At 50.4% G+C, this 18648-nt stretch overlaps 1 protein-coding gene across 2 annotated transcripts; it reads left to right on the top strand.

Moving 5' to 3' along the window:
* The first annotated feature begins 797 nt into the window (after positions 1 to 797).
* LOC101946452 (surfeit locus protein 4-like) lies at positions 798 to 12382 on the top strand. Of its 2 annotated transcripts, none has more exons than XM_005310661.5 (6): positions 798 to 951; positions 6536 to 6722; positions 8825 to 8901; positions 10325 to 10368; positions 10886 to 11072; positions 11885 to 12382. In XM_005310661.5, the coding sequence occupies exons 1-6, from the start codon at positions 901 to 903 to the stop codon at positions 12149 to 12151; spliced, it is 813 nt and encodes a 270-aa protein (XP_005310718.1). In that variant the 5' UTR covers positions 798 to 900; the 3' UTR covers positions 12152 to 12382. The 2 variants fall into 2 exon arrangements, with proteins under 2 accessions (XP_005310718.1, XP_042700356.1); XM_042844422.2 differs by lacking the exon at positions 798 to 951 and adding an exon at positions 1349 to 1421.
* Positions 12383 to 18648: the final 6266 nt, after the last annotated feature.

The raw sequence follows: 18648 nt of genomic DNA, 5'->3' as shown, positions 1-18648 counted from the left end.
GCTGTGGCCGGGTGTGGGGCACTTGGCCGTGACTGGGAGTGAGGCGGTGTCGCCGTGGCCAGGCGTGAGGTGCTGTGGTCGGGTGTGGGGCGCTGTGGCCGGGGCTGGGAGTGAGGCGGTGTCGCCGTGGCCAGGCGTGAGGTGCTGTGGCCGGGCGTGGGGCGCTGTGGCCGGGGCTGGGAGTGAGGCGGTGTCGCCGTGGCCAGGCGTGAGGTGCTGTGGCCGGGTGTGGGGCACTTGGCCGTGACTGGGAGTGAGGCGGTGTCGCCGTGGCCAGGCGTGAGGTGCTGTGGCCGGGCGTGGGGCGCTGTGGCCGTGGCTGGGAGTGAGGCGGTGTCGCCGTGGCCAGGCGTGAGGTGCTGTGGCCGGGCGTGGGGCGCTGTGGCCGTGGCTGGGAGTGAGGCGGTGTCGCCGTGGCCAGGCGTGAGGTGCTGTGGCCGGGCGTGGGGCGCTGTGGCCGGCGTGAGGCGCTTTGGACGCTCTTGAGGTGATTTGGCCGTGGCGGTGTGGGGCGCCCCTGGCCGGTGTGGGGCGCCCTGGCCTGGCCTGAGGCTATGGCACGGTCCCTCCCCCTGTGGTGGGTGGGCTCCCCCCTCCCGCACCGCAGCCCTCCGAGGGCGGGAAGTTGGCGATAGCGCTCGGCTCCTCCCCCGCCGCCAAGGGTGAAGGCTGGAACCGGCCGCCATGGCTATCGAGGCAACGCCGTTGAAACGAACGGGTCTGCCTCGGTAGCCATGGCCGACGGCGCCCACGTGACCCGCCCTCGGGGGTGGGGTAGGGCGGGGAACCTCCCTGTGACTGGTTGCGCACTAGCCACGCCCCCTCCCGCCGTCGGCCCCGCCCTCTCTGTTTCACATTCTCGGCCCCTGAGGAGGCAGCGAGGCCGGGCCGGAGCCGATTATGGCGCCCAGTGGCGATTTGATGGGGGCTGCTGAGGACCTGGCCGACCAGGTGAGGGGGGGGAGGTGTCCGGGCTGGGGGCGGCTCCTCCTGGAGGAGCGGGAGCTGGGACTGACCTGCCCCCTCCCGGCTGGGAATGGTTTGGTCCATCCCCGCGTGGGAGCCATTGAGGGGGGTGGGAGATACCATCTCCCGCAAGGATAGTGAGGGGTGGGACGTACCGCCTGCTCCTCTCACAGTGAAGGGGGTGGGGAGGATCTACCATCTACCCCTGGGGAAGGGACTGTACCACCTACTGCCCCCATAGAGAAGTAATGGGGGGATGTACCATTATGGGGAGGGTATTGGGGGAATCTATCAAAGGTGGGGGGTGGGATATACCACCCGCTTTTCTTCCCCTGGGGGTGGGGGAGTACCAATTGCTGCCTCTTTCTTCCCCCAAGCGTGGGGTCGTCTGTGGAGAAGGGATGGGGTGCCAACCACTCTCCCCCCCCCCATTGGGGAGCCTGTAGGAAACGGGGGTATGTACCACCTGCTTCTCCTTCTGCTTGGGGGGGGGATGTACCACCTGTCCGTCCCCCCCACACACGGTAGGAAGGGGGGGCAGGGAGAAGAGTGGGGGGAGAGGCTGTACCATGTGTGTCTCCCCTCCCACTCCCATTGGGGGGTGGTATTGAGAAGGCAGGGGACCCGCATCGCCTGGTTTGCAGTGGGGTACGGCGTACAGGGCACCCAGCCTGGAGTTTGCAAGGCTCCTATCTGTAGTACTGGGGCAGGAAGGTCTAGGGGCCCTCCCATATCTAAACCCTCCCCGCCCCCAACTCAGGGGGAGGAACCACTAAGCCCACGACACAATCGATTTCTGGTGACAAAAAATGAAAAAAACAGGAGCCGGAGTGAGGTCAAAGGTAAAAAAAAAAATCAAGAATCTGGGGAGGAAGGGGACAAAGAACACAGAACCCCTGACCGTGCCCAGCACTCCTCCCACATGTCTAGTCATTGGGACTGGTGCACCATGGGATGCTCTGTTGACTTGAATTGGCATTTTCTTTTTGTGCCTTGAACCATGAAGTAATGAATCTGATGGGATTAAAATTTCTGCTTTCCTGACTATTTCCAGTTGATATCCATTCCCTCAAAATAAACAAACCCAAGGACAGGACAGGGGAATTTTTTCTCCCTAGCACTGTGTGCAAGGGGTCAGTTATAATGGGAGAGGGAATCTTCATGTCACTAGTTCAGTGCCATTCCACACCAATAGTAATCCAGATTATCTCGTGATAATCCCACTTCACTAACAGATTAGTGAATCCAACCTCACAGCCCATGAAAAGTAGGTGTTATCCCCACTTTGCAAATGGGGAAACTGTAGCACAGAGAGGAGAAATGACTTACCCATGGTCATACAGTGAATCGGTGGCAGAGCTGGGAGTGGAACCTGGGAGTTCTGACTTCATCTCAGCTACACAGATTGCAGAATATCTTCATGGTGCTCACGAGTCTCAACTAAACTCCTACTAGGACTTGCACAATTGCTGTCAGTATTGCAATTGGATCTCTTGCCAGAGGTCAGCAAAGATGTAAAGATGTAAAACAGATGCTAACCTGTTTGAAAGATCTAGGGTAGACAATGCAAATTGCCTTTAACACGTGCTAAAGTGGTCAAATTACAGTCTTCGCTAGGTTATGTTAGACTTTTAAAATGTGTGTCAGTTGATATCACACCTTAAGTCCTCCTCTCAGAGAACAGTATTTGGCTTATCCCTAGAAGGAGGTCTCTCAAGCTCAGGTATGCTGGCAGGGGTTACATGTGTTTGTGAAGTTTGCCTCACTATCTCCCATCTTGTACCCATCCTATGGATAACTAGAAGACTTCATTTTCCAGAGCTGCCAATGTGGCATCTTCATTTCATCCTAGGGCAAAGTCTCAGTTGAGGACATAACAAACTCCAGTTAATACTTGAGCTGATTCTGAGCATGTGTTTTACAGGAACGTCTTTCGGTGTCTCTGTTGTGCAGTAGGCACCAGTGCACAAAGCCTGGAAACATCTTGACATGATTGTGTTTAAAATGGATATTGGGAATAGTTAGGAGGATTTAGGGCTTGTATTCCAAGTACACAGTACGTTGCTTACAATTGTAAAGTGAGCCCTGTGTATTTTACCCTCTTGAACCAGACCTTAAAACTCAGGCTGATGTCCAGTCTGCATGGGTATTAAAGATCCCAAGGTCTGACTTGTGCAGGGTTCCTGAGCTAAAATTCCCCCTTCCCAGTTCTCAGCTTGCTTGTGCACTATCATCTTTCCCAGATGTGGCTGCTTCCCCGCTGGTGTTCTGTGGAACCCTGTTACCCATATAGATCAGGAAGATGTGAAATTCATTCAGATAAATGGAACCGCGGATATCTGCGGGCCATGTTTGTGGATTGCAGATGGCCGTGGATCCAAATTTTATATCGATAGCCCTGCAAATCTGCGGCTATCCGCTTTATATCCATGGACCATGTTTGCAGATGGTGGATGCGGATACAAATTTTATATTCGCGCAGGGCTCTACTGATAAACAGGGTTTTCGGTATGAGCACACTTAACATAACTGATGGACCTTAGGCCTGGGCTACACTAGTGGGGGGGTTCGAACTAAGGCCTTGGCTACACTTACCCGGTAGTTCGACGGCTGGAAATCGAACTTCTGGGTTCGACTTATCGCGTCTAGTCTGGACGTGATAAGTCGAACCCGGAAGTGCTCGCCGTCGACTGCGGTACTCCAGCTCGCCGAGAGGAGTACCGCGGAGTCGACGGGGGAGCCTGCCTGCCGAGTGTGGACCAAGGTAAGTTCGAACTAATTCGAACTAAGGTACTTCGAACTTCAGCTACGTTATTCACGTAGCTGAAGTTGCGTACCTTAGTTCGAATTAGGGGGGTAGTGTAGACCAAGCCTAAGATACGCAACTTCAGCTACGCGAAGTCAAAGTATCTTAGTTCGACTTACCTGGCCATCCTCACGGCGGCGAGTCGACTGCCGCGGCTCCCCCGTTGACCCAGCTTACGGGCGTGTATTCGGGGATCGATTTAGCGCGTCTAGACGAGACGCGATAAATCGATCCCCGATACATCGAACACTACCCGCTGATCCGGTGGGTAGTGTAGACATACCCTTAGAGGATGTAACCCGGTTTCAGACAACGGGGATTTGGGGATTAAACTGATTTCTACTCCACTGATTGCTCAAATCGGACAGAGATGGGGGCCATAAAGCTACGTAGCCAGCTAGTGCTTTGGGATCCTTCAGGATAGGAAGGCATTATAGAAATGTAAGTAGTGGATAAAGGATTTGAGGTAGGCCCATAGCTCCTAAGGTCAGAAGGGACCATTAGAGCATCTAGTCTGACCTTCTGTATATCGCAGACCATAGAATTTCACTCAGTTACCCCTATACTGAGCCCAATAATTTGGCTTTTTTGCCACCCCGCTATTCTGCTTTTTCCTCAGCAATGTGTTCTGGCACGTGGATCTAGTGAGTTTTCTTTGGCACTGTCCTCTCACACTAGAAGTATGTCTAGATTAAAGTTAAATTGAGCTTCTTAGAAAGCACATGTGGTGTCCTGTGTTATACACACAGACACTTTTAAATCCTGTTTGTGCTATGAAAAGAGCAATGTTTTAAACATGATTGGAGCCAATCCATGTTATAATATGGTTTATTTTAGCTGGTATGGATGGAAGAAAACTGTGTTTTAACGATGCTTGAGAATACTGTTCATATCCTTGTAGGTTCCTGTGCTTTCACAACCATGGTTATTTTTGTAGTGTAGACAGGGCCTTAACGTTTGATAGACTTTCAATTCGATTTGATTGTTTTGCCTTATTCACAGACTCCATGAGTAATTCAGTGCCACTTTGGGAAGGCACCTATTTGATAACAGAGAGCCTTTTGCAGACTAAATTATTACATTGGTTAAAGGACTGTTCCTGCATCCGAAGCAGGAATGGTGATAGAGGTGTGTATGTTATGTGTGTGTTACTTAGTGTAGTCTGTCCCCCATACCCCTATCACTGCCTATGCTGTGTTGTATCCACAGAACAAGTATTTTGGCCTCCAGGCCAGCCAGTTTGTCATCTCTGAGGATCAAAGAGCTCATTTAAAATACTGAAGTGCTTGGAGATGAAAGTTAAGTGTATTGGTAGATAGAATCAGAGATTTTCTCCTTAAAACTTCTGAATCGGGGTGTAGAGGAAGTTAGATGTGGTCTTGCCTTCCCTCTCTTCCCCTTCTCTTCTTTCATCGTTGTCCTCCCCCCAAAAAAACAAACAAAAACAAAAAAACCCATGGTATTTAATAAACTTAGTAATAAGAATATCTGTATCCCTAGAAGTTTGTTAGAGGATGTGTTAATGAACATTGGCTGCTGTTGAGTATCATACTCAACATGGATCTAACCTTTTTCATCCTGAAAGAAACCAAGGACTTTGTGAAAGAGTTTGGGACATTTGAAACATTCAGGTATTTGGATAACTGGGAGCTCCGTTTCTGTGAAGCTGTGGGCTGTAATACTTTGATTTAACTTTTGGTTGTTGGGCTTAGTGTGTAGGTGCCGGGTGGTGTGGGTGGCCTGTGATCTACAGGAAGTCAGAGTAGGTGATCTGGTGGTTCCCCTGGCCTTGAACTTTCTGACTTAGAGATTCGTTAGGGCAAGGATCATCTTTTGGCACTGTGTGTGTACTGCAGGTAGCACAGTGGGGTCCATGACTGGGGATCAGGGGCACCGCTGCAGTATACCCAATACATTTCACTTTATTTCCCCTGGCCGTGTCCACAGCACAGCCACCAACTAACATTGTAACCTTGGACAAGATCCATTATCCCCCACCGTGCCTCATCTTCCAAGGGGTTAAGGACTGAATGGAGATGTGAGGTGTAGCCCAGAAATTTATACTGAAAACAGTAGGGGGTGGTTGGTGTACTCAGATGTAAGACAGTTCCAAGGAATTGGCTTACCTGGCTTGGACCCCTCTTGAATGGTGGAAGATGCTTCTAGACTAATAGCTACTACGTATTCTCCTCCCCTGCTTCAGTGAATCTCTACTGTGTGGGGCTACAGAACGAACGCACAGTGTAGTGCTGTGCGAATTACCTGCTCTTCAAAGTAGCTTCCGACAGCAGTCCTACCGCTTCAAAGGTGTCCTTGTATGTTTTTCCAGAGAGTTTAAACTGGGAGTTGGGACTCTTGAGACCTACTCCCAGTTTTGGAAGGAGAGTGTATTCTAATGGGTAGAGCAGGGGACTGGGAGTCTGGACCCAGGTTCTATTCCTGGCTCTGGGAAGGCATGTGGAGTGGTCGGAGCAGGGGTTGGGAGCCGCTGATTCGTACAACCTTAGAAAAGTCAAGTTGCGGCTCTCACCTCAGTTTCCCCATCTCTAATATGGGGCTAATACCTGCCTCCCAGAGGCGAAGTGAAGATTTATTAATGGAAGTGTGCAAGGTGCCCTCAGATTCTCCTCTGACCAAAGTAGGATCGCTTTTGGAGCTGGGTAACCTAGCAACTTGTTGCTTCGGCTGCTGTGGGCCATTGTTTTCTGACTCTCTAATGCTGCCTTTTGTTCTTCCTCCTCTGGCCATATCTTCCCCCTCCAGTTCTTGCGGATGACGAAGCGCTACCTACCTCACCTGGCTCACCTCTGTCTGATCAGCACCTTCCTTGAGGATGGGATACGGATGTGGTTTCAATGGAACGAGCAGCGGGATTACATCAATATGTCGTGGGGGAGTGGCATCATCTTGGCCACACTATTCGTGTTAATCAACATGTCTGGACAGCTGGGTAAGAGCCCTCCCACCTCAGTGATGCTTCTGAGCTGCTGTTTGGGAGGGAGCCTGGGTACAGAATCCTAGAAAGGACCTCGAGAGTTCATCTAGTCCAGAAACCCTCCATGCTGAGGCAGGGCCAAGTAACCGAGACCACCCCAGTGATGGATTCCACAACCTACCTCGGTCAGTTGCTCCAGTACTTTAACTATCCTTAGACTTAGAAAGTTTTTCCTAATATCTTACCCTAATCTCCCTTGCTGCAAATTAACCTGATGGAGAACAATTAATCACCATCCTCTTTGGCAACCTTTTACATATTTGCAGACTGTTATCAGCTCCCCCCTCAGCCTCCCCTTCTCTGGTCTAACCTTGCCCAGTTTTTTTAACCTTTCTTAGTAGGTCGTGTTTTCTAAACCTTTTACCATTTTCGTTACTCTCCTCTGGACTCTCAAATTTGTCCACATCTTTCTTAAAGCGTGGTGCCCAAAAATGGACAGAGTACTCCAGCTGAGGCCTCATCAGTGCTGAATTGAATGGAATAATTACCTCCCATTAGGGCAGTCAAGCGATTAAAAAAATTAATCTCGATTAATCGTGATGTTAAACAATAATAGAATACTATTTATCTAAATATTTTTTGCACTGTAAAAATAAAAAATAGTATTTTTCAATTCATTTGATACAAGTACTGTAGTGCAATTTCTGTATCATGAAAGTTGAACTTACAAATGTAGAATTATGCACAAAAAATAACTGCATTCAAAGTAAAACAATGTAAAACTTTAGAGCCTACAAGTCCACTCAGTCCTACTTCTTGTTCAGCCAATTGCTCAGACAAACAAGTTTGTTTACATTTGCAGGAGATAATGCTATCTTGCAATGCCAGTTACAAAAGTGCCATGTGAATGTCTGTTCTCACTTTTGTAAATAAGAAGCAGGCAGCATTATCTCCCGTAAATGTAAACAAGAAGTAGGACTGAGTGGACTTGTAGGCTCTAAAGTTTTACATTGTTTTACTTTCGAATGCAGTTATGTAACAAAAAAAAAAATCTACATTTGTAAGTTGCGCTTTGCGATAAAGAGATTGTACTACGGTACTTGAATGAGGTGAATTGAGAAATGCTCTTTCTTTTGTTTATCGTTTTTACAGTGCATATATTTGTAATAAAAATAATATAAAGTGAGTACTGTACACTTTGTAGTCTGTGTTGTAATTGAAATCAATATATTTTGAAAATGTAGAAAAACATCCAACATATCAAATAAATGTTAATTGGTATTCTATTGTTTAACAGTGTGATTGAAACGGCGATTAATTTTTTTAGTTAATCACGTGAGTTAACTGCGATTAATCGACAGCCCTTCCTCCCATGTCTAACGTATGATGCTGCTAACACATCCCAGAATATTTGCCTTTTTCACAACAGAATCACGCAGTTGACCCGTATTCAATTTGTGATCCACTATAACTCCCAGATCCTCTTCTGCAGTACTGCTGCCTAGCCGGTTATTCCCCATTTTGTGCTTGTGCATTTGGTTTGTACATAGGTGACTTTTCCCCCGCTCCCCGGCCTCTCCCCCAGCTCTGCAAATGCTGAGCATCGCACAGAGGCAGTATTTCACTGCAGAAGCTGGAATCCTTGAAATAGCAACACTCTGCCTGTCTCTGGCACCTTCCACACTGGGATCTCATAGCGTTAAACTTCATGTGCCCCAGGGTGGTAAGTCCCTCTTATGCAGATGGGGAAACTGAGGCACAGAACAGGGAAATGACTTTTCCATGGTCACACAGTGAGTCAGGGGCAGAGTCTGGAGTAGAACGTAGCTCTCCTGTGATCTTCCACCATCCCACTGGAAAAAGACCTCTAAAGTCATCTAGTCAAGTGTCCCCCCCGAGGCTGTTCTGTGGAGAAGCTCCTCTTCTAATTCTGATAACTCATGTGGCTGTCTTCCCTCATTGGCTTTGAAAATCTCACCCTGAATGTACTACGCTGGTGGTAAAATGCCCCAAACTCCCTCATAGAGAAGAGTGAGTATTGAGAGGGTCATGTGTGTTTTGTGAACCTGCATTGGCTCTGATGCTGATTTTTTTCATTTTCTGTGTCTCTGTTGCAGTTGGGTGCATTCTAGTCCTAGCCAGGAAATTTGTTCCTTACGCTTGTTTTGGCCTGTTTGGGATTATCTTCATGCAGGTGAGTGGGAGACGGGCTAGGGTTCATGACGCTGCTCCAGACAGGAGTACTGGATGCCATGGGTAGCAAAGATTCCCCGGGCTGCTTGGTGGATTGATAGTAGTGGGCACTGATGGCCAGTGGCTGTGGAATGATGTGAGCTGCAGAACCATGAAAGCTAGAGAACGGAAAAGACCAATGACCTATTATTAGGGTTTGTCTACATGGGGAGTTAATCGGGAATAGCTATTCAAGAGTTCGGGTGAATTTCTCCATTCTAAAGTGGATTACGCTAATTCAGAATAAAGCACTTTTATTCTGAGACAAAAGCGTCTACACATGGAGTTAATCAAGAAAGGTGAATCTGCTTTAAATTCACAGCCTCCCTTCCTCGGGATTAATGTTCATATGTTGACAATCCCTTACTCTGTGTCTTCCCTGGGGCAGGATTGTGCCCTTCGCTCTATTCTCTAAAGCTTTCTCCCGTCGAATGTGTAAATGTCACAAGCACCCGGGGTTTCCATCCCTTCCCTGGGGGAGACTGCTAGTACATTTCACTATGTGGAAATGTCCTGCTATTCAGCCTAAATTTTCCCCTTTCTTACTTTCGTTCCTCATCACCCCCCCCCCCCCCCCCGTTCTGTTAAAGGAAATTTCTCACCTGTCATGGTGTCCTGCCCCCTTCAACTCTCACTGTAGATCGTTGTGTCCGCCGCCATCTTAATCCTTGCTAAGCCACGGTTAGCTCTTTTAAAGACGGTGCGGTGGATAGAGCGCTAGCACGAGACTTGGGAGAGACTCCAGTTCAATTCCCTGCTGTACCATAGACTCCCTGCGCGTTCCTGGGCATAGGCGCTGACTCCGTGGAGCACCCATGAAAAAATTAGTGGATGCTCAGCGCCCACCGGCGGCCCTGCCAGTCAGCTCCTCCCCCTCGCCCCCAGTACCTCCTGCCTGCCAATCAGCTGCTCTCCGCTCCCCTCCAGCGCCTGCCGCAGATCAGCTGTTCAGCTGTGTGCAGGAGGCTCTGGGGGTGAGAGGGTGGAGTGTGGGCAGGCCAGAGCAAGGGCAGGGTGTGCTCGGGGGAGGGGACGGGGATAGGAAGAGGTGGGGTGGGGGCCTGTGCTCCTGGGAACTGAAGCCTGGAGAGAGACTTAGATGACTTGTCATCTGCACAGTGGGGATAGTAGCCCTGCCCTGCCTCACAGGATAAATATGCTGAAGGCTCTGAGCTGCTCACCATTGACTTGCTGCAGGGCCATGTGCAAGGGGCCTCGCTGCGGGGCCTCTCCGTGCTTCAGTTCCCCCCTCCGTAATGTGAAATTGAAGCTGACTCCTCTTCCATGGGGCTTAACTTTTGAACAACTCCTTGAGATCATCTGTCGCAAGCAGCTGAACCTGTCACCCTGCCACAGGGTTTAAACTGGTGGTTTCTGTTTTGCAGACAGTCGCTTACAGTATTTTGTGGGACCTCAAATTCCTGATGAGGTGAGTTACAGCCGATGAATGGAATTGGTGCTACTTCGCCACAAAGAAATGAGGGCAAGGCCTGGCTTCTAAAGTCAATCCCTGACTCCAGCGATTAGGACAGGAAAAATGGAGGAGAGGACTCCTGGGTGCTTAACCTCGCTCTGCCACTGACTTCCTATCTGACCTTAGCCAAGTCACTGCCACTCTGTGCCTCAGTTTCCCCCACCTGTCATCCCTCCTGGTAGGGTTCAGGTTTCACTAATGAACCCAAGTACAGTGTGATTCCGGGATGGTAAGGCCTAGAGGCGAGCTTGGTGGGGGCTTGTGTAACCCGCTGGTGAGTGTGTGCTACAGGTCCCCTGCTATGCCCAACCCACTGAGGATACGAGTCTGTTACAGCCCCAGCTTGGGAGACTGGGCTCTTGCTTTTAAGCTGGAGGTGCCCGGTTCCGTCCCTGGCATGGCCGGCGGCACACTCACGTTAGAAGACAGTAGCTCCATGATCCATTGATCCTTTCGCTTCCCCCTGCTGCAGGAACCTTGCCCTAGGAGGTGGGCTGCTGCTGCTGCTCGCAGAGTCCCGCTCTGAAGGGAAGTCCATGTTCGCCGGCGTCCCCACCGTGGACGACATCTCACCGCGACAGTACATGCAGCTGGGGGGCAGGCTCCTGCTTGTGCTCATGTTCATGACACTGCTGCACTTCGAACTCAGCGCTTTCACCGTAAGTGGCCGCTGATACTCTCTGTCAGCTTGTCCTGTGGTCCCCTCTCTGCTACAGGCAGCCCATCCAGCAACGGGGCTGGACACTGCACTTAGCCCTGAAGCAAAGGTGTTGCCACCTCCCTCCATGGTTATGTCTGTGATGTCCTCCCCTTTCGCTTCAGGGACCCTTAGTGCTGTTGGGGGTCTCCCCTGTAACCCACGCACAGCAGCAGTGTAGGCAGGCGAGTTGGCTGCTCTGGGTTGCAGGTTCCACGCCCTGTTTGGAATGTGTGTGGGAAGGAGAGCGGGGAGGTTACTCCACCGCTGGTTAGTCGCGGGGAGAGTGAGCAGAGGCCTCAGACCTCCCGACCCACCTGACCCTGCCTTGAGCTAGTGCAGTGGGCAGGATAACGTCGTCTTGCATCTCTGCTGCTTCCGCATTCCAGTCCAAACAGCCTTCTTCGCTTTCCAAGCCCTCCACGTGCAGCCAGCTCCTCTGCCCTGGAGAGTCTAACAAGCAAGACCCCAAAAATGGAGAGAATAGGCCAGGTATGGGAGGCTGCAGAGAGATGGGTCAGGTGACCAATGTAGGAAGAATCCCCAGTTGGAACTGGGTTTGAAAGAAGACGGAACTGAGATGATGATCTTGGGGGTTTATTCTCAGTTCTGGGGAGTAGTATTGCCCTAGCTGTGAGCAGGGAACTGAGAGCCAGGACACCTGAGTTCTATTCCTGGCTCTGCCCTGACTTGCTGTTTGTGAAGTGCTTTCAGCTCCTGGTATAAAAGAACTGTGCAGGTACTCATGTCTCCTGATATTTTCCCCTGTCCCAGATCTTCCAGGACATCTTTGGCATGGCGTTGATCATCCTGGTGGCCATTGGCTTCAAGACCAAGCTGGCCGCCCTTACCCTGGTCATCTGGCTGTTCATAATCAATCTGGTACAGAACGCGTTCTGGAACATCCCCACCTACAGGCCTCTCCACGACTTCCTAAAGTATGACTTTTTCCAGACCATGTCGGTAATAGGGGGCCTGCTGCTGGTGGTGGCACTGGGCCCGGGAGGAGTGTCAATGGATGAGCACAAAAAGAAGTGGTGAAGACAGGAGGAGAATGAAGAACAGGGAGGAGGCTTGGGGCAGACGGGGGGGTGGGAATCTTTCCTTACAACTTTTTTAAACTTAGTCCCATTTGTATATTATTTTTTCCTCCCCCATTCTGTTCTCTGGAGGTTTATCATTGTTCACTGTTGCCTTATCAGGATAGGAGAGTCTTTTTCTTCCTATCTGGTTGGACACATGTGTAAATTAAAATATATATTCTATTCTACAGCCCTTGAGCTTTGTGTGCTGGTCCGTCCCTCAAGGCCTGATCTCTGCTACTCTGAGCCTGGATCGTTATAAAGGGCCCCTTTTGGGATGTAGAAAGAAGGCCCAAAAGATTTGCTGTCCTCTGACCTCACAGTCTCCTTATTGGTGGTCAGCAGAGCCTTGCGGAGACCTGGAATAATGACACGGCTGTGAGCACAATTGAAAAGAACAACTGAAAGAGGGTACAGAGGCAGCTACCTTCCTATTGCTGATACAAACAGCTTCCTTCTCTCCCTGAGCCAGGAGGCACATACGTTTCAGTTACTTCCTGAGATAGGTGCATCCTGTCGGGGCTGCCTGGCTGTGCCAGACACATGCACCCAGCCAGCTCAGTAATTCTGTCACAGCGTTACACCGTAAATATTGGAAACGTCGAGGCTTGCCTTCCCTGGCTTTGCTGGAGGACTTAGGTCTGAAAGGCAGAGGGTGAGCTTTTGCAAACCTTAACTGAAGGATGCTGCAGTGTTGACTCTTTAACGTTGAGATCTTTTCTCCCAAATATACGTGGGTGTTTGAGTTAAATAGGTATTCAACATCCCCCAAAAGACAGTGTTTTAAACGACTGATCAGCTATTTATACCTCAGTATCTGCAGTATTATTCTGCCAGTTCTCCATAAAGCCCTCTGAGGCAGATGTGGCCTGACTTTTTAATGTAAAAAGCAGAAATATCCCCCGTCTTATCTGTCTTCCAAATCCCACTTCCAGGCTTTCTTTACATGGAAGCACAAGTCACAATTTTTGTTTCCCTGGAAGTGGGGGGGAGGGCAGGTCACCGTTAATAACATTGCAACGGGTGATGTCACTTGAACGATCCACAACTTCAGTGGTCCTTTGCCACAAACCCTGCAGCCTCCTCAGTGGACATTTGGATTAAGGCTTGGATCGTTTGACCCTTTCTTGGGGGCTGCCTGTTTGGACGGAAGGCAGTGGCTCCTGGAATGAGCATCGTGCCCAAGGGGGGGTCTCTGCCTTATTTCCAGTTATGCCACCGGTGGGAAAGCTGCCACTTTTGGAGCCAGATCCCGACTGCATATCAGCTGGGGTGGGCAGGCTGTTTTGCGTGGCAGGTTAGGCGGCATCGGCACTAGACTGTAATAAGCGAATGTTAGCAAAGGTAAAAGTGAGCTGGGATGGGGGCGGTCAGGCGCCCTGGCTGTGTGATCCTGAGGGTAGAAGAAGGAGATGCATGTAGGTAGTTTGCTGTCTCTGTGCACCAGGTGGGAAGGCTCAAAGCTCTTACAGCTGCTATCCGAGGTGTGTGTGCATGTATCTGCTAGGAGAATCCTAGAAATACAGGACTGGACGGTACCTCGAGAGGTCATCTAGTCCAGCTCCCTGAGGCAGGACCAAGTAAACCTCTAGACCAGTGGTCCCCAACGCGGTGCGCCGGGGCATCTATGTGTGCCCGCCTACTGACAAGGGAGCGCCCCGCCGCCGAGGAGCGCGGCCGCCAGACAAGCTGCTGCCGAGAAGCAGCAACGTCAAGAAGCATCGCAGCCAAAATGCCGCTGCTTCTCGGCGGCATTTCGGCGGCGACACTTCTTGGTGTTGCCGCTTCTTGGCGGCTAGTCGTCAGGCACCCGCCACACTGAAAGGTTGGGGACCACTGCTCTAGACCATCCCTGACAGGTGTTTGTTTAACCTGTTCTTAAAATCCTCCAGTGATGGCGATTCCTCAGCCTCCCTTGGAAGCCTGTTCCAGTGCTTAAATGTCCTTACAAAGTTTTTCCTAACATCTAACCTAAATCTCTTTGCTGCTGATTACTTTCTGCCCTACCTTCCGTGGACACAGCGAACAATCTCTCACCGTCCTCTTTATAACCACCCTTACATATTTGAAGACTGTTCCCAGGTCCCCCCTCAGGCTTCTTTTCTCAAGACTAAACATGCCCAGTTTTTCTAACCTTTCCTCAGAGGTCAGGTTTTCTAGACCTTTCATTATTTTGGGACCAGCCCAATCCCGAACATCTAGAATCTCGCCTGCCACAGGGACAGAGCTCTTGTCAGTCTGATACTTTGCCTTTCACTGTTGCCAGTGTCTGGTGCTTCAAAGGAAGGGACGGATGCCCGCGAGGCAGCTTGTCTGCTCGGTGTGGCTGTTACATGGCAGGTGGACAGTCTGGGCAAGGGAACCAAGTTCAGGGGTAACCTTCAGCTGCTCTTGACAGGCTGCTAGGACTCGGGGGGGGGGGGGGGGATACAGCTAGCAATGGAGCTGCCTGCTTTGAATCTGCCCCCCCCCCCCTTCTTACTACTCGGTTCTGGTTTCTAGTGTAGATGGGATTTGCACCATCGGTTAGCAAACAGTCCAGGCCTCGGGCAGTCCAAGCCTTTGACATCTACTCACTGGTGGCTGTCTAGGCTGTTATCCGAGAATTGGAGCAGATCGGCTGTCCTGCGTAGGGGCCTTGATCTTGAGCAAGTTCCTTAACTGGCTGTTCCATGCAGAAGATGATTAAACCAATCCAACGGCTTTTTATTTCCCCTCTCCTCCAGCCAGAGCCTGCCTAGAGAAAAGACTTGATGCACCGTAGTGAGATCAGGGCCCCTGGCCAGTACAGCAGTTCTGCTCTGGGCCTCTTCTCTTGTGGATGTGGGGTAAAGTTCTGCAGAGCTCCTGCTCTGGGGCACTGGGCCAGGCTGGCTCTTCCACCCACCCTACCCAGCACGGCGGCTGCAGCTTGCTCTCTGCAATAAAGCAGGCTTGGAACGGCTGGCAGAGATTAGGAGCTTTGCAAGTGTTTTCCAGGGCTACGACTTGCGCTGCAGGTTATACAATCTGATAGGAGCCTGGTCGAATCCTTGGGCGTTCTGACAATATATCACATTTCCTATAGAGCGCTTTGTGCAAGGGCTTGAGAGCGCTTTGGAAACACACGTCCCATTATCCCTCACTTTCAGAGGGGGAGACTGTGGCACACCGACAGGGGACATGAGCTGGCTGAGCCGCCCCAGGCTGGGGCCAAGAGAAATTAAATGCCTGCTTTATAATCTTGTGAGTTGCTCAGATCCCAGTGGGAGTAACCAGAACCTAGAGCGGGACAGAGCTGGGAATAGCATCCACCAGCCCTGGCCCAAGCCCTGTGCACTGGCCAACAGCGCGTGTTGCTTCCAGTTGTAAATTAGCTGGTCTAGGATCGCCCTTTAAGAATAATCGACTAGCCTGCCCTGTTAGTTCTGAGCTAATTCTCTGGTCTCCCAAGACTCTAGTCAAGAATGTGAACTCCATGGCCTGTTGTGGTCTCCTGCAATCCCAGACCAGCTGGCAAAGGCGTCCTTCCTGCTGCTGCTCTTGGCAATCTCTTCCCCCCCCCCCCCCTTTCTATTTCAGAAGCTGTCAAACTGGTTTAATGCTCTGACGTGTCTCACAGAAAAGGTTGTGACACCCTATCCTTGAGTCAAGCTCCCCGGGCTCTGAGGCCAGAGCAAAGCCAGAGCGAGTGGATGGGCAGTGCCAAAGAGGGGGAGATCTTCTACTATCCCTGTGACTCAAAATCCACCTGGGTAAAAAATGTCACATCTTATAGCAAACTCACTCTGCTTCTGTCCCCCCACCAACCATGAGACTGGCTTAAAATGTCAAAGAAGTTGGGTTCTGTCCATGGTTTCAGAACCTTTGCCGAGAGGCACATTTCCAGGAGTTCCCCTGCAGCTGTAAGGTCTAGAATTTTTTTGACAGGAGCTGGGAGGGATATTCAACCATTTCTTACTTAATCTTGTGACTCCAGGAACTGGGGCTTTAAGGGAAATGCGGCATCCCCGTCCCATGCTGCTCTGTAACCCCGCCCCCTGGGATGCACTAACCCTGCCCTCCCCTACCCCCCCAGTGCCTTCTAACCCTGCCCTCACTTCTACTGCCAATGGGTTGCAAGGATGTTTTAAAAGTGAGCAGAATCTTACGATTGGCCAGCAGATGTCCTGACAATAAGACAGAGGTTCTCAAACTGGGGGGTCGTGAGCTGTCAACCTCCACCCCAAACCCCGCTTTGCCTCCAGCATTTATAATGGTGTTAAATATATAAAAAGGTGTTTTTAATTGGGGGGGGGTGTTGCACTCAGAGGCTTGCTATGTGAAAGGGGTCACCAGTAAAAAAAGTTTGAGAGCCACTACAATACGAAGTGGCATTTGCGTTAATGAGACATTGGTTTGTTGTGCTTGTTCCATTGTTTTAAAACACAATGGCTTTTTATTCTCTCTGGGGAAGAGCAGCTTGTTAAAACAGGGCAATTTTAAAATCAAGATTAGATGTTTTTCTAAAAGATTTGCTCTAGTTCACACAGGAATTAATTCAGGGAAGTCCTATGGCCTGGGTTGTACAGAAGGTCAGGTCTGATCTACACTAGAAAATTAGGTTGGTTTAATGACATCGGTAAGGGGTGGTGTGAAAAATCCAGGTGGTGTTAAACTAACAAATCCCCATGTAGTCGGGGCTGGGTTGATGGAAGAATTCTGTCATCGGGTGGACATAGCCACTGCCTTTTGGGGAGGTGGATTACCTATGCCACAGGGAGAACCACTCCTGTCGGTGTAGGCCGTGTCTACATTGACACGGTGCTGCTATAGCGTTGTAAGTATAGACAAGCCCTCAGATTAGATGATCAAAGCGGCCCCTTCTGGCCTTTACGATCTATGAATACGTATAACTCCTGGAGTGCTCTCTTGGTTCCAAGCACTCTTTATTAAGCTTCCCGTCATCCCTCTGGTTTACAGATGTGGAAACTGAGGCACGGAGCCATGACTTGGTCAAAGTCACACAGCAAGTCGGCAGCGGAGCCTGGATTAGAATCCACGACCTTCCGTGCTACTCTGTGCCCCGCAGCTCCACTGAGGGCAATCCTTAACGCAGAGCTAGTTGGAGGTGAACGGCCCATTTGCCTTCAGCTAGTTATACGGCATTGGGTTGCATTTTGTTCTTTGCAATGACAGCGTGTGACAGATGCAGGCTAAGTCCTAGGTGTGGATTAGGCAGCTTAACCATAGCCGAGAACGCATGCCCTGTTTAAAGGCAATCGGCGCTTAAACCTCAGGTTTTTTCCAAATTGTCGTAGAGCTTCAGCAACTGCATAAACGAGGGACCCATGCTTAGCACCCCTGCCATCTTTGAGTTGCTCTCAGTAGTGTTCTGCCTTTCTCAGTCTGTCCCCACTTGGGCCGTGATTCCAGACAAGAGGAAGTGGTCCAGGGGTGAGGTCACTCCACAGCTCCACCGTAGCCTCACTGTGGGGCCTTGTGCAAGTCACTTAGGCCCCCACATTTTTAAATGTATTTAGGTGCCTAAAGATACATTTAGACCTGGGAAGTTTTAAACATCCCACTTTGGTGCCTATCTGCAACTTCAGACACCTAAATACCTTAAAAATCTTGCTCTAAAGCCCAGATCCACAAAAATATTTAGACTTCGGTTAGTTAGGAGACTCGATAGCTTCATGGATCTGGGGCTCGGTGACCCTGTACCTCCCAGCTACAACGTGGAGTTGATTCTTCCCTACCTCCTCGGGAGGTGGTGAGGATAAATATGGTAAAGATTATGAGGTGCTCCTCATGCATTAATAGGGAGCCAGGACTAGAATGTAGGAGTCCTGGCCCCCCCGTCACCTGCTCAGCAGTGGACCCCTTAGGCAGATGTTCAATACAGAGTTTTCTGAAATGGAACAATTCTGGCCGAACTCGCCCTCTTTTAATGAGGAATGATAATACAACCGTTCCACTTTCCGCCCTTCATCTCAAAGTGCTTTACAAAGGCCGGGGAACTCTTGTGATCCTTGATTTACAAAGGGGAAAAGTGGGGGAGGGAGGGAGAGGGGAAGGGACTTGCCCTACAGGTCACCCACTGAGTTAGCCAAGCTGCCTGGGAACAACACTCAAGGTGTGCTCCCACTCAGTTCCCCACGCCACGCCAGCCCCCCTCGCCTGCCAGAACTGGGGATAGAACCCAGGAGTCCTCATACCCAGCTTCATCCAGACACATGTAGCCTCTTCCTATTACTTGGAAAGATACCCGACCCGCAAGCCTGATTGGCCCCAGATCTACCCCTGTTGCAATGAAAATATTCTGCCTTGGGTTTGCCATGTTTCTTTTATAAACATGGCCAGCCCCTGAGTCATAACCCTAAATCCCTTCCCTGCACGTCTGTCCCATTTCAAATGGGCTCTCGGCTGTTTTGCGGCCCCAAGTGGGATTATGTTAGTGTCCCTGCATCTGCATTTTCCATTGTCCCTTCCCAC

Source organism: Chrysemys picta, chromosome 22 (genome assembly GCF_011386835.1).
Source record: "Chrysemys picta bellii isolate R12L10 chromosome 22, ASM1138683v2, whole genome shotgun sequence".
Taxonomy (NCBI): domain Eukaryota; kingdom Metazoa; phylum Chordata; order Testudines; family Emydidae; genus Chrysemys; species Chrysemys picta.
The sequence above is the reverse complement of the archived record's forward strand: the minus strand, read 5'-3'. Positions and strand labels throughout refer to the sequence as shown.